The sequence below is a fragment of the Phodopus roborovskii genome, unplaced genomic scaffold (assembly GCF_943737965.1).
Source record: "Phodopus roborovskii unplaced genomic scaffold, PHOROB, whole genome shotgun sequence".
Taxonomy (NCBI): domain Eukaryota; kingdom Metazoa; phylum Chordata; class Mammalia; order Rodentia; family Cricetidae; genus Phodopus; species Phodopus roborovskii.
In genome coordinates this window covers 73,359,690-73,375,381 of record NW_026126418.1, presented here as the reverse complement: position 1 = coordinate 73,375,381, position 15,692 = coordinate 73,359,690, and the positions used below count along the sequence as shown (strand labels likewise).

Genomic DNA, 15,692 nt, shown 5'->3' with positions numbered 1-15,692 from the left:
ATAAAATGACAGAGCAGCCAATGAGATTGAGAGCCTTGAGGGTGGGGCTTGCTAGGCTCCTTCACACAATACTCCTGGCTTGGTGTGAGTCATTGCAGAGGAGCAGTGAGTTACTTTCAGACCCAGTGCTACACTCCCAGAGGCACTGTACCTGCCCTCTTAGTTAGTGTGTTCCCTCCCTTACCGGAAGTTCCTGTTTGGCCCATTGGGCATGTGATAGAGTGGCAGGATGAGGAAAGCTGACAGTGGTCCTGGTAGATCAAAGTGGAAAGATGCTCATGAAAGGAACTGCTCCTTTACCTATTAAATGAAATTTGATGCCACAGAATTCTAAGTGTTCTAGTGCTGCTGCCTTTGTTTTCATTCATTAGTTATAAGAATGGGCAGCAGAGGACAGGAAATAGATCTGGGTCGCTGAACTAGATCGAGTAAGGAAAGAGCAGAGAAGTGCATGGTGTACTGTAATCTGGTCCCAAGGGCCATGAGCTGCCTTGGAATGACAAGTTGGACCTGAGTCTGCCCTGGATATGCCTCATGTATGGCTCACATTTGCAATGTGATGTTGCTCATGGGGTCTAAGTGGGCTTCCAGGTCTTTCTTGGAAAATGGGCTTTAAAATCTTCCTCCTGTGGAGTTGGCTTTGGGCACTGTTGTAAGTGGCTGGTTGTGAGCCTGAGTTCTGCAGGGAGGGTTCCTCTAGGCAGAGAGGCCTGAGATGGCTGTCTGCAGCGCCTTGTGGCCTGCAGTCTGAAGTCCCAGGGCACAGCAATGGCCTTAGACATCAGGCACCTAGAGATTGACTCTTTCTGGATGAGTCCATTTCTGTGTCCTGAATTATAAAATGGGTGTTTAGTTAAGCACCAGGCTTACTGTGTGAAGACCTCTGCTTAACTTTGTTTTCTTTCAGGGAATAAGGTATGGATGTGACAACAAAGTCTGCTTGTATAGCCCAGGTTGGTCTCCAACTCAGTCTCCTGGGGATATAAATTCAGATAAGCGCCACCATGCTTGGCCTCTACTGAACACAATCCGTGTTCAAAAGAAAAATGTTCCAAAGTTTCTTAAACTAATGGTGGTGGTTCTTGTCTGTATGTAATTCTAGCACTTGGAAGGCCAGGACCAGCCTGGGCTACATAAAGAAACATTCTCAAAACCAAAAACTACTTACATTGGGCCTGTAGATGTGTCTCAATTGTAGAGCACTTGCCTAGCATTCAAGGCTCTGGATTCAGTCCCCCTCACCACAGAAAATAAAACAAAACTAATGTTGGAATAGAATTGATATCATTGTAAAACAGTATGTTGACAGTCACAGAACATTTCAGAGAACATTCCTTGCCTCTTCATAACTATTGGTCTGTGTAGGATAATGACCTTTGTTATAGTAAAGGAAATTTCTTTTCAGTTCATTTTTACTATATGTATATGTATATATGGGCATTTCAACTGTATGTATGTCCATATGTGTGTATGCCTGGTGCCCTTGGAGGTCTCAAGAGGGTGTTCGGTCCCCTGGACCGTGTGTGTGAATGAAGGTTGGAGAACAACTGGCAGGCATCTATTCTCTCTGTCATGTGTTCCAGGAATCAAACTAAATGGTAGGCAGCTTGGTGGCAAGCAGCTTTTCCTGCTGAGCCATTTCATCAGCCTTCACCTAAAAACTTCTGGAAAAGCCCCATTTGTGAATCAAGTAAGAGGTGAATGCCAGAACATGCCAGGATCTGAAGCTATAGGCTTCTGCCTTTAGGACCCCAGCAGTAGACTTAAGATGTGTGTTAAAATAGCTCCAAAGCAGAATGTTCTAGATTGGACAGTTTCAGAGATGGCTGAATCTGAGCAGGAATCTGCCTGGATATTGATTGCTTCCTTGTTAGATCAAGTTCACACCAAGGTCTGGATTTACAAACTCAAGTCTCAGGAAATGCAAAATGCCTTCTCCTTTGTTAGATGATACAACAGTGTCTTAGTCTAGAATCTTAGCAGCTTTATTCTATGCTGGCTTTGAACTCACAGACACCTGTCTGTCTCCTGAGTGCTGAGATTAAAGGCATGTATCTTCACAAATTCTTAACGAAACACTTAAGAGTTGAAATCCTTTTACGGATCCCCAAATGGTAACTTGTCCATTTTAATCCCTCCCAGTAGTGACAAGACTTAGTCTATATTAGGAAGGGATAAGGGATATGCCATAGAAGGAATGGGGGTGGGACTGATCCCGCCTGTCATAGTGATGTGATCTCACCCCCACAACTCTCATCTGTAAGGAAGTAAGGAATGGAAAGAGAATGCAGGCTGGCTTGTAAGGAATGATGTGTCTGGGGGCTGGAGAAATGCCTGAAGTCTCAGCACCCACCCCACCCTACCACCTAGCTCTAGAGAATCTGGTGCCTCTGGCCTCTGAGGACATCTGCATGCACATGGCTTGCACACAGCACACATATTCAAATGCAGTTAAAAATAATACAATTTAAAAGTGAAATAAATCAGATCCTTCTAGGACCAGAGGTCTTCTGTCTTCTGAAAGTGTGAGTCTAGACCTAGGCTGTCAGCGGACAGAGCAATAATGGGAATGCCCACAACCACATGACAAGTATTTACATAGGTGAGGGGTCCAGTTTAATTCTATTCTTCCCCTCTCTTCTTGCTGGTGAGTAAGCCTTGTGTTAGTCATTTTATTAGCTTTTGAGATTAATTTTTGAGTCTTACACTGTAGCCCAGATTGGCTTTGAACTCTCAACAGCCCTGCTTCAGTCTCCCAAGTGCAAGCCTGAGTTACCATGCCCAGCAACTAATCAGATTTGTGTTGCTGTAAAAGCAGTTTAGGGAGGAAGGGCTTGTCTGATTTTAGCCCATCATGATGACCAGGAGGCAGAAAGGAGAGAACAGCCCACAGCTGCTGGCTTTGTGCTCTTACCCTTTACTCCTTCTGGAGCCCCATCCTGCTCCCCTGTAGGACCTTTCTGCTTAGCTGGTCTTCTCCGGAATTACATGGACACACCCAGAGGTGTACTTTACTAATCTGTGGCACTTGCCAATCGGTGCATAAAAACCCAGAGCCTTCAGTGTGGCTCACAAGCATTCTACCTCTAAGCCTCCATCCCACCCGTTTTTGAGACAAGATCTTAATATGTAGCTTAGGGCCTCAAAGTGGAGATCCTCCTTTAGCCCCCAAAATGCTGAGACTATAGTTTGAGCTACTATGCTTGGCTCATTTAATCATAGTTAATTTTTAAAGGCTTCAGGGTGGCCCAGCAGAATTCTTAAAGCTATGATCAGACCAAGGTTTCAAGTGCTCTAAGTGGGCGTGGGCTTTGAGGACTGTGAGTCTCCCTCCCCCTTGGTTAACCCCAGTGATTGATAGAAGCAGTTCCCAGGTACTGCATGCTTGTGGGTGTGGGGTCTGTGTTCCAGGAGACTTGGGGACGTATGTGGCTCTCAAGATTCCTCTCTCACAGTAGCCTGGGTCAGTTCTCAATGAGCTCTGATTCAGCCTCTATTTCCACTGAATTTTCACCTGGGAATTATTTGCTAAGAGGAGAAAGCTGCATAGTGTGACGCATTTGGGGACCTTGTATGAAAACAGACTGTTGGCTGTTTGTTTGTTTTCAGGGGTTGACAGCCAGGGGTGAAGGTTTGTTTGGGCACAGGACTGCATCCATAGGTAATGCCTGCTGCCTGGGCTCCAAGAGTTAACTTCTGCAAGCAATGACGTTAGTCCTGATCTTTGCTCAGCTCTTGAGCAACCTGATACTGCTGGCTGCTGGGGCCTGTGCTCATTGGCTGCTGGTTGCACTTACAGTGGGCGGAATTTTTTTTTTTTTTTTTTTTTCCAATTAAGTAAAAGGGCAGGACTTAGCAGCCAGTGACAGCTGAGGCTAGACATATCTTGTGCCACTTTCCTGGGAACCCTCAGCATTTCCTACTCTTGACTTCTGCCAGCACTTGCTCCCAGTGTGGCTGAGCACCCGGTCCCACCAGCATGCTCTGCCTGTGCCTATATGTGCCGATCTTTGGGGAGGCCCAGACTGAATTCCAGTACTTTGAATCCAAGGGGCTTCCCGCAGAGCTGAAATCCATCTTCAAACTCAGTGTCTTTATCCCCTCACAGGAGTTCTCCACCTACCGCCAATGGAAGCAGGTCTGTATGCTGAGCCAGTGTGGTGAGGGGCAGCAGGCAGAGACTGGTTTTGAGTGAAGAGATGAATGGTACCTAGGCATGATGTCCCTGCCTAGAGGAAAGAATGTCTGAAATGTAGGTGTTTCCCCAGCCCTCTGTGGCTGTAGCCAGCCTGTCTATGTCATATCATGGGAATGACTGGTCTTCATGTACTTTCCAAGAAAGGCTAGACTGGGAGTGAAGGCACTTGGAGTTGGAATCTCTGGTAGGAGTCCTTCTCTTTGGCTAAGGTGGGGTCCTCTAAAATGTACATGGTGTCATCGAGGCCTGGGCCTGTCTCAATTCTTGGGCAGTTCCAGACTCTGCGGCCCAGGCTAGAAACACCAGAGGAGGAGAGAGACAGGGTGTAGAGGGCAACATTCCCTCCTGGACTTTTACATGTTTAGGTGCCCCAGGAAACAGGATGGTAGTAGGAACCCTAGCCCTTGTATGATGGGAAACTGAACCATGGCTTAGGGATTTACTTTGATTCACTAAAATCCATGCTGTCTCCCAATACTAATATGTTGATTTGTGGATTTCAGAATGGAGACACAGAACAGGTCTGAGTAGTTGTAAAGGGGGGAGGAGGAAGCAAGTCTGTCCATTCTCCCTACTTTTTTTTTTTTTTTTTAATAGACAAGGTCTTTGTATTTATTACCCTGGCTGACCTGGTACTGATAGAATTCTCTCTGTCTCTGGCTCCCTAGTACTGAAATCAAAGTCATGTGCCACCACACTTGGCATTTCTTTCTTCATACAGGGTCTTGATGTGTAGCCAGAATGGCCTCAAACTTGTGGCATTCCTCTCTAGTGCTAGGATTATAGGTGTACACCACCACATCCACAGATATAGAGCAAGCTCTTTAAGAATGTTTTAAAATAGGATACAGTTAGCATAGTTGTGGGTGGTCTGTGTCACAGGGCATCACCCCAGGATAGATTGCTTTGGTGGCAGGCTACCTGGGGATTAGAGAGTGTTCTATTTGCCTCCTCCCTAAATGGCATATAACCTTTCCTTTCCTACTTGAAATCTGGGGTAGTGGTCCTTGACTAAGAGCACAGATGTTGGCAAGAAGTTGACATAATCCCAGCTAGCAGATTAAGACATGTGCTGCTAGGACACTGTTGGGTCCTAGTGATCTATGTCTGTGCCCCCCCAACCAATTGGGGGTGCTAAGTAAAAGGGAAACCATAATGGTCACCTTTGAGGGTGTGAGCCAGCTAGTCATCCACCAGTTTTTAAACCCTAGCTGGCTCAAAACACTTTATTATTGTTGATTTTTGACTAGTGAATGGATTTGTACATAAGAAAACCAAGGAGTGATTTACTTAGGAGATTCTTTTGTTTTAGATTAAAATAAATAGTGTAATTAAAAAGCTTTTCCTACCATCCTCAGCCCCTCACCTGTGATAGGGTCTCACTCTGTAGCTCTGGCTGGCCTGAAACTATTTATTGTAGACCAGGCTGGCCTTGAACTGACAGAGCCCCACCTGCCTCTCTGCATCTGCAGCGCCAGGATTAAAGGCACCACCACCCCTGACTAAATGTAATTTTTAAAAAAGTGATACTGAGTTGGAATGACCCATAATTTCCCCACAATTTCTCAGGTTCTTGAGGGTGGCAGTAAGATCTGAAGGTGGTTTGGAATGCATGTGACAGTCCTGGACATGCCTCCTGTGAACACCACCTCTAAGTACTATTTCTTGCCTTATGACATGTGGGAAAGGATAAACTGTACTTCCTAGAGAAAACTGCTGAAGAAGCCTCAGGAAATCCTTTTGCATACCCCCTACTACCTTGCATTTAGTTGCTGTTGCAGCTGCCAAGCAAAGCTCACCTAAGACAGGTGCTGCCAATTAAAGCCTTAGGTCACTGAACTAGTAAAGATGCCTGGCCTTCAGGGCCTGGTTGGGAATCTGAGTTGGTTATATCTGATGTTTCTGAGACCAGGGACTGGACTTGCAGTGCCTTCATGAGCCCAAGAATAGTTGCCTTTGGCTCCTCTGCAGCCTCCAGAGTGTTCCCTGGCAACATTTCTGCCAAGAAGACATTGTCTGTGCCTTCTTCACCCTGGTCACCAAATTGTTATTGGGCTAGTGCCACCACAGGGAATGGAGCAAGTAGCAGAGTTCCTAAGGGAATCTGGATTCTGACACTATCCCCACATCTCAGCAAAGAACACAGGGCTGAAGTCTGGTTCCAGGGACTGCCCTGCAGGGGAGCCAAGCTGCTGGCCCTGGCTGTATAACAGGCTGGACTTTTGGGGATGCTTGGAAAGAGCAAGCACCAGACTGCTCTGCTGGCTTCTCAAGGGAGCACCTCTCTTCACCCAAGCGGGATGGGTCCTTGCTTGGCTTCTGAATATAACCTTTGGGAACTTAAGCATCGGCTCTGATATATAAGTAAAATCAACATGATGGGGGTCCATGGTCTGATATATCTTTAGAGATAGGACATCTTGGGTCCTTGTGGAGAGCAGTTATTTCCCCATTGTGACAAGAGGCTAGTGAGCCAAACCTCAAGTTCTTACTTATTTTGGTTTTCTAGAAAATTGTGCAAGCAGGTGACAAAGACCTTGATGGACAACTGGACTTTGAAGAGTTTGTACATTACCTACAAGATCATGAGAAAAAGCTGAGGCTGGTGTTCAAGAGTCTAGACAAAAAGAACGATGGTGAGTTTGGCTTATAGTTCCCTGCTGCTCAGGCCCCAAGCCTGCCAATTGCCAGACTCTGCTCATAGCCCTTGTTGTCACAGGACGAATCGACGCTCAGGAAATCATGCAGTCCCTGCGGGACCTGGGCGTCAAGATCTCTGAACAGCAGGCGGAGAAGATTCTTAAGAGGTGAGTGTGGGTGAGTTGCTCCATTCCATGGGATGTTTTAATGGCTTTTGGACTAATCCACCTGCTGTTCATGTTGACCTGCTGCCCTGAAACTGGCCCTGTGGTTTGGAAGGGTGAATAAGAAGCCCCTTCCCAAAGCAGGCTTCTCCTAAGGTTTGCAACCCTATTCTAAGACTCACAAGTCTGGAATTAATCCATTTACCAGTGACCCTTAAAATGACAAGATGAGTTGTGGGTATTTCATGTTGGTGAGAAGTGTCCCTGGAATACTTTCTCTGCCTGATGGAGGGGGCCTTATACTATGTATGGTCCTTGACTTGGGTTGCTGCTAGAGGCTTGTTCTTCACTCTCTAGCCACATATGCTAGCCAGAAAGATGCCTCACTCCTGGGCAGAAGCTCTGCCAATAGAACAGTTTGTACCTGGCTATACTGAGAACCAGCTGGGCACAGGGACAGCAGCCCCTGGTGCCCAGGTTTTGTCCTCTTGTGCTGGCCCCTAGTGTCCTTGGACGTGTGCTTGCTTTACTAACCTGCTCAAAGCATTTATTTGTGTTGTTTCTCCTCTCTCCTCTGCATCCTCCTTTGTCTGTCTGTCAGAATACGAACGGGCCACTTCTGGGGCCCTGTCACCTAGTAAGTATCTATGTCACCCATGACTGCCTCTCTCCCTGATCAGAATGGGGTTCTTGTGGGCCAGCCTATCTCCATTTTGTGGAAAATGGGATATCAAGCCACCTTACCCTTATGGGCAGATAGGTGCCTTTGGTTTCCTTGGTGGCCATGGCACACCTACTTTCATCCCATCCAGGTAGTGGGGCAAACACTGGCAGATAGGTGTGGACACGGGAGTAACCATGCTTCTGCCTTACAGCATGGATAAGAACGGCACAATGACCATTGACTGGAATGAGTGGAGGGACTACCACCTCCTGCACCCCGTGGAGAATATCCCTGAGATCATCCTGTACTGGAAGCACTCAACGGTGAGGCCACACTCCCACTGCATCAGTCATTCCTTCCCCATCCAGGCCTGAGCCAGTGAGATGTTGTGGTTCCTCCCTTTCCAGCCATATGTTCCTCCTCTTTCCACACTCTGACCAGCCTGAGCAGCATGACTGTTCCCTTGGCCCTTTGCTGGGAGTACCTTCCTATCCCCATGTGCCACTATCTTTCATGGCCCGTTCCAAATGTCTTTCCCCAGTGCTGCTGCTTCTCCCACAAGCATACAGTCTGTCCTTGAGATGGAGGAAGAAATCTTCCTACGGATGCCTCCGCCTTCCCTGGGCTTCTTTTTTAGTATCAGTTCTCTCTCTGGCAAAAATAGCATGTCCTGGCTGAGACAGAGGAACATCTTGAGTTAAAGGCCAGCCTGGGCTACAGAGTTAGACTCTGGCTTTTTAGTTTTTGTTTTTAATAAGCACATTCTATAGGGGCCTGCATACTGTTTTTCCACTGTTAGCATGGTTGCACATTCAGGAATACAGATGTGATTCCACAGTTAGAAACGTCATTCTGACTTAACCTCCTGCCTGAGACTTCTGCTGTTCTTGGCTGGACTGCTCTGCTTTATCCACCGTGCTCCCAGAGCCAGGTCAGGGCTTCTTGGGTGAAAGTAAGTGACTGATTCTTGGGTTCAGAACAGCTGGCCTCTCTCTGGCCTGCAGCCTAGAGGTCAGCAGAACTGACCGGGACCAGTTCCAGAGAGGAGTTATGCAGGCAGAACAGCATTAAGCTTGCTGAGACCTTGCATAACATTCTGTCCTGCCAGTAATCTGGTTTTGCATCAGGTTTCGAAATTTATATCCATTTTCCCTGATTCTTGTGGTCTATCTATCCTTGCAGTCCTTGCCAGAAGCTGCAGGAGCCACCTTAAAAAGGCTACCCAGCAGCTTTGTAACGCTCTCCCCTCCAATCATTACCTGCTCTTCTCTAGACAGCTTACAAGGTCAAGAGCTGCAGCCACTGTCAGAGCAAAGGAAAGAGTTCCCGCTATCCTCACCATTCCTGTGGCCACTTAAGAGGGTGGACGGCAATGACTATCACCAGGTGACTAGCAACTTGGCCACAGATGTCCTGAGTAAAGTTGGCTGTGTCTCTGCTTGTCTTCCCCATAGATCTTCGATGTTGGTGAGAACCTGACAGTCCCAGATGAGTTCACAGTGGAAGAGAGACAGACAGGGATGTGGTGGAGGCACTTGGTGGCTGGAGGTGGGGCAGGGGCAGTTTCCAGAACATGTACTGCTCCCCTGGACAGACTGAAGGTGCTCATGCAGGTGAGAGGAAAGTGGGCAGATTTCTACCTGGGCTTCATTAGTAGCTCAGCTTCCCTGACCCTACCCCCCCTCACTCCCACCCCCTCCCCGACCCTGCTTTAAAAACCCAAACTTCCACACCAGCTAATGGTGTTATTGCTTTGTAGGCACCAGTCGATCCAGCCTAGGTGACCTTTGTATTTAGCTGGTCTAATTTATTCTGAGAAACATAAGCTGTGCATCATCTTACATGGACTTGTTACCTGGGGTGTGGCAGGACCTGAGTTCCTTAAGCGCATCTCAGGATGGATAGGGTGCCTCATGGAAGATAGGGTGAGCAGATCCTTTCATTACCCAGAGGCCATCAGGAAGCAGTGCCTCTGCCTTGCCTGGGCATGCAACTCCACGTCCACAGGGCAGAGATCAGCTTGTCTGATGTAAGGGGAGGCACTGGGAAATGACCCACATGTGGACACTCATGGACTTTGGTGTCTGTCTGAACAGTGACCATTTACCCCATTTTGCTTCTCTCTGGCACTTTTTGTGCCAGGAGCCCTGCCCAGAAACAGCATATCCCCTAGACAGAAGTCCCTTGGACAGACTAAAGGTGCTCATGCAGATGATCAGGAAATCGATTTTTTACCTATGGTTCATTGGTGGCTCAGCTTCCCTCCCTCCCAAACTTCCCATCCCACCCCTACCCTCCCACTCACCCACCCCCCACCCCCACCCCTACCCCCGGCATAAGTAAATGGGATCTCTCCCTATCTTCCAGAAATAGAGGCAAAAGACTTAGAAGAGCTTCAGGCCTAATCTAGTTTGAGCTATCACCTCCCAGCCCTAAGCAGCCATTTCTCCTTCCACAGTCTCTGAGAAAACAGAAAACTTGAACAGCTCCCTCTCACTTTCGTTTTGAACAGAATTCCAGGGATGTATATCTAGAGATTAAACGCTGTCCTGTCTGGTTTGGTGGGGCATACCGCTAAAGCTAGTACTTGGGAAGATGGGAAATTCAAGGCCAGCCTGCACTACATAGTATAAGAGCCCGTCAATAATAATATAATAGTAATAATAATGATAATCCAGTCTTGCCTACTGAATCCTTGGGATGCTAAGTTATTCTTCAAATTACTCAGAGGGAGGAGCCTTCTTGGGTTCCTCCCAGGATGGACAGTGGCAGCCCTCACCCCTGCTGAGTTCCTCTGACTTCTTCTCCCCTCAGGTCCACGCCTCCCGCAGCAACAATATGTGTATCATAGGCGGATTCACTCAGATGATTCGGGAAGGGGGAGCCAAGTCTCTCTGGCGGGGCAATGGCATCAATGTCATCAAAATTGCCCCTGAGTCGGCCATCAAATTCATGGCATATGAGCAGGTGAGGACCTGGAAGAGATTTTCCAGATAGTAGCTGCTCATATAGTTTCTGCAGGGCTGAGGTCCCTGAAACTAGAGCCAGTACTTGTACCCAAAGAACAGCAAGGTGAGTAGGAGGCCTGGTGATGACACCAACTCTTCTACCACTTCCTTCCATTTGGGGACAGCATAAGTAAAGTAGCTTCAGGGTCACAGGTTTCATGTAAAGCTGATGGCTGTGAGAGGAAGGGCAGGGCCAGGAGAAGTGCTATAGGCCCCAGGTGTATCCCTTTGTTTTCCCTGTTTTAGATGAAGCGCCTTGTTGGTAGTGATCAGGAGACACTGAGGATCCATGAAAGGCTTGTGGCAGGCTCCTTGGCTGGTGCCATTGCCCAGAGTAGTATCTACCCAATGGAGGTAAGAACCACTGGGTCCTGGAGTGGGGGGCACACTTGGGACACAGGGAGAAATGGGTTATACTTATGCTTCTTGTCACTCTCAATCTAGGTTTTGAAGACCCGAATGGCCCTGCGGAAGACAGGCCAGTACTCAGGCATGCTGGACTGTGCCAGGAGGATCTTGGCTAAAGAGGGCGTAGCTGCTTTCTACAAAGGCTACATCCCCAACATGCTGGGGATCATCCCCTATGCTGGCATTGACCTAGCTGTCTATGAGGTGAGGCCCTATTGGGCATAGACCCTGGGACCAGAGAGGGAAATTCTCTCTGTGCCCAGTACCCACATCCTCCTTGATAGAGATACTTAGTTGAGAGATAGCAGTCTAGCTGTTAACGACAGTGGTCCTCATCACCCTGCATCTCTGGCACAGCCGGTACGAATTCTGTTCCAGGTTCTGTACCCACTTAGCATCCAGCAGTTCAGCAGGTAGGCCCCAGAACACAGTGACCATTGGGGACTCACAGATCTCCTCAGCTTCCAGACCACAGAACAGAGGCCAGGTGTTCTGTGTGGGAACATAGTGCTCCCTCCACCCTCATCCAGTTCCCTGTCCTAGCCAAGAACCCCGTGACGGTGGATGCAAAAGGCAGGCTAGTCAGAAGTTCAGCAAGGCCCAGGCCAAGTGAATCAGTTTACATCAGCTTCTCAGATCTCATGTGATAGGAAACAGCTTTCCTGTGGGTTCCAGAACTGCCCCACTTCCAGCATGTCTCTCCCGTGCTGGCTCTTTAAGGCTCACCTCTGATTCTGTTTGCCTCTAGACACTGAAAAATACCTGGCTACAGCGTTATGCAGTGAACAGTGCAGACCCTGGTGTGTTTGTTCTCTTGGCCTGTGGCACTATCTCCAGTACCTGTGGCCAGCTGGCCAGCTACCCGCTGGCCTTGGTCAGGACCCGGATGCAGGCACAAGGTAAGATTGGTGCTGAGTTGACTTCCATGTCCCTAGTAGTGACTGAAAGGTGGCATCTGACCAGTGACCTCTCTCCCACAGCCTCCATTGAGGGTGCACCCGAGGTAACCATGAGCAGCCTCTTCAAACAGATTCTGCGAACTGAGGGAGCCTTTGGGCTATACCGGGGGCTGGCCCCCAACTTCATGAAGGTGATTCCAGCTGTGAGCATTAGCTACGTGGTATACGAGAACCTGAAGATCACACTGGGTGTGCAGTCTCGGTGACGGGAGGGTGGCGGACTTGGTGATCCTGGGTTACTGCCTAGGACATGTAGCCAACTCATTCTGTGAATGTGCCAACACTAAGCTGACTTTCCCAAGCTGTGAAACCCAGAATGCCACAGGGGAGGGGCAGGGACTGGCAAGCTCTGGGCTGGTCCTGCTGACCTGGCAGACCCTGTGTCCCTTCCAAAGAAGACCTGTGGACATTTTTTGGGGTCCAGAGTTCAGGAGGATGTGGGCTCCTGCACCTAGAGACAGGATGTTTTATGCAGTGCCTGCCACACAGTGAGCTTGGAGGCCAGCTTAGTTCTTCCATCTTGTCCATGCAGCCAGACCTCAACCACACCTTCCCTCTGGTCCAAAGAGCATCCCTGTGCCCCCGTGAGTCTTTCTTATTGATGTGCTGTGGTAGAAAGTGGGCCTATCCCCACTTTCTTGTCCCTCTCCCCTCAATGCTGGTCCTCCAAACCTGTTTCCCAGGCTGCAGCATCCATGTGGACCTGTGGTACGGGAAGCTGAAGGAGTATCTTGCCTCTTCTGAGCTCACCAGCAAGGCTATCTGGATGTGGCCTGGTACTCAGGCACTGGCTGCCTGGCACCATGGTGCATGGCTTTGCTGAAAGCTACTCTAGGCCCTGGATCTCAGAGGATTTGTGCTGCCTGCATAGGCCGAATGTCCTCTGAGCTGTCCCTAAGCCCTGTCAGGACTGGCACCAGCTCATGACCACACTTACTGTTTTGTGGTATGAGGGTGGGGCAGGTTATCTGCCCCATGTGTACTGCCCTGATGAGAAGGAAAAGATGCTGAAGGCCTTAATTATGTCTTACTGGATAAAGGATTTGGTTCGGAAGGACAAGCTGGACACTGCTCATGTGCTGCACTTACAGAAAAGAGCAGGAGGGGGTGCAGAGGGAAGTGGTTTGGCTGCTTTGAAGTATGTTCTGAGGTCCTGTGGGCCAAGTGGGACCAGCCTCACATTCCACACGGCGTATCACACTGCTTGGAGCCTATTTATTTTGTATTTATTTGAACAGAGTTATGTCCTAACTATTTTTATAGATTTGTTTAATTAATATCCTGTCATTGTCAAGTTCATTTTGTATTCATATTTTATGTTCATGGTTGATTGTACCTTCCCATCACCACCTGGTGGGGGATGGGGAGACAGATGGAAGTGTGGCCACAGAGTGACCTTACCTGCTGCCTACAGTAACACCATGTCTGTCCAAAGAATTCCTCTCCCAATTGGAAACACAAGAAAAGGCACAAGGGAGGACCTTGTTGTGGAAAGCATCCCTGGCAGGCCGGGTAGGGCAGTGGGGAAAGGTTGGGAGAGTTTTCTTTATTTTGCCCCTTTGGAATGATAATGCAGTGGGTGCTTCACTGGGAATTTGTTATGAGGATGGGGACTGAAGGACTGGGTGGTCTGCCCTCCCCAACCTGTGACCTGGGCTCCCTCCTGGCCTATGGCTGCCCTTGCTCAATGAGTGGTCAGCTGGCCACTTGGCAATTGTGCCTCCACTGTCCCAGAACAGCCTGATGAGAAAAATCCAAATAGGATGCAAAGATCAATGCAAAAATTACCGTTCTGCATAGTCTATCGCTGTAACTGGACTTTGTCAAAGGCAAGCAGCCTTCTAATAAAGTTGCTTCAAAGTGACAGTGGAGCCCGGATTTTTCTGCCCTGGGGATGGGTATTGAGGGACATTTACATTTTCCTTATCCATTGCCTACATTGTCTTTAGTGGTGTTGTTTAGATTTGGAACTTGTTCTCCACTTGGTCTCCAGGCATGCTTTTGTCCAGGTCTTCCAGATGCTAAAGGCCGGATACTCAGACCTTTCTTTGTCACACCTGTTCAGCCTGTCTCATCCATCAGAGCTTTGTTAGAGGGCTCTCACTTTGTGCTTGAACACAGATGAGCCTCTGAAACCACAAACTCACCCTTTACACTGGAACAGCTGACAGGCATGAAGTGTCACATGTCAAAGGCCAGGTCCTGGCTTTCCTCCCAGACCTGCTTCTCTGTCTTTGTTACCAGCAATGGGTGGCTCCATTCTTCTAATGACTTAAGTCAAAAACCTTTGGGTTGTCAACAGCACCCTACTTCCTATCCTCCCATTCTAGTCTAGTCTATCAGAGAATCCATCCCATCTATCTCCAGGTACATCTGGGACCCCATTGCTAACAGCCCCTCCTTTCCCTCCATTTTTTTTTCCTGAGTGATTCGCAGACCTAAACCCTTAAACATTAGTTCCTGTCACCCAGTGTTACCTTCTGTGTTCCAATGTTCCTGTCACCTTCCATGAAGGCAACAAGCCACAGGCTGGGAGGAACCAGTGGGTTAAATACTATAACTCAAGATGAGGATCCAATTTAAAAGTGACACTTAGGGACTGGAGAAATGGCTCAGATGGTAGGCTCAGCAGCAGGCAGACTTGCCAGCTGTCAAGCCTGACGACCTGATTTTTATCCCTATCACCCACAAGGTGGAAGGAACTAACTCCCACAAGTTGTCCTCTGCACCCATATGCATAAACCCAAAACATGAATTAATAAACATGATTATAGCCTATTACGGGGGTGCTAAGAGCACTGTCAACACCTGCCTCAGGCAGCACCACTCCCAGAGGGCCAGCTGGGCATGGTGGTGCACACCTTTAGTCCTAGCACTGGGAGGCAGAGGCAGGTGGATCTGAGTTTAAGGCCAGCCTGATCTACAGACTTTAGTTTCCTGCCAGCCAAGACTGTATGGTGAGACCTTGATGCAAAAGCAAGTCTTTTGTGCTGGGTGTACACTGGGGAAGGACTGAAGGAAGTGGTGTGTGTGTGTAAGGCCATTCTGTAGCAAGACTATCAAAAGTTTACAATGTTGACTATTCTACCACAGACCCTCATGGCAGCTCAGTCATGTGGGTTCGCTCATACACATAAGATAACACAAAAGAAATATGGGGGGTGGGCGTAGTGGCACACCCAGGAGGCAGAGGCAGGTGGATCTCTGAGTTCAAGGCCAGCCTGGTCTACAGAGGGAGTTCCAGGACAACCAGGGCTACACAGAGAAACCCTGTCTCAGAAAACAAAAGTAAGGAACTCAAGAGGTGGCAGGGTACCAAGAAGCCATGAAATTTGTCTTTAAGTGTCCCCTTGCTCAGCCAGTGATGGGCTTCTGTGCTAGGGAGGAGATGCATAAAGTGTCCTGACTCCTAGGCTTCCATGTGTTGGAGTACTGCCCAGTTTTTTGTTTGTTGTGTGTTTTGCTTTTTTTCTTTTGTTTTGAGACAGTCTTTTGCTATATAACACAACTGGCCTTGAACTCAGTCCACCCCCTTTCCACCACCTCCCAACTGCTGGAATTGTAGGCATACAGCTCAGTTTCCTTCTTATTGTTTTGTTTTTTTCGAGACAGAGATTTTTTGGAGCCTGTCTTGGAACTAGCTCTTTGTAG

General features: G+C 48.3%; 1 protein-coding gene across 6 annotated transcripts in view; it reads left to right on the top strand.

Moving 5' to 3' along the window:
* The window catches only part of Slc25a25 (solute carrier family 25 member 25), a 33,293-nt gene extending 19,388 nt beyond the window's left edge, over positions 1 to 13,905 (top strand). For 2 of the 6 annotated variants that reach the window (XM_051185189.1, XM_051185191.1), the window contains exons 2-11: positions 6,708 to 6,834; positions 6,918 to 7,005; positions 7,604 to 7,639; positions 7,878 to 7,989; positions 9,121 to 9,279; positions 10,481 to 10,633; positions 10,921 to 11,028; positions 11,119 to 11,286; positions 11,831 to 11,981; positions 12,063 to 13,905. In XM_051185189.1, coding sequence (XP_051041146.1) covers positions 6,708 to 6,834; positions 6,918 to 7,005; positions 7,604 to 7,639; positions 7,878 to 7,989; positions 9,121 to 9,279; positions 10,481 to 10,633; positions 10,921 to 11,028; positions 11,119 to 11,286; positions 11,831 to 11,981; positions 12,063 to 12,247 — 1,287 coding nt within the window. In that variant the 3' untranslated portion in view covers positions 12,248 to 13,905. Of the gene's footprint in view, positions 1 to 3,927; positions 4,139 to 6,707; positions 6,835 to 6,917; positions 7,006 to 7,603; positions 7,640 to 7,877; positions 7,990 to 9,120; positions 9,280 to 10,480; positions 10,634 to 10,920; positions 11,029 to 11,118; positions 11,287 to 11,830; positions 11,982 to 12,062 lie in introns of those variants that run through there. The other 4 variants (XM_051185190.1, XM_051185192.1, XM_051185193.1 and 1 more) reach the window with 3 other exon arrangements.
* Positions 13,906 to 15,692: the final 1,787 nt, after the last annotated feature.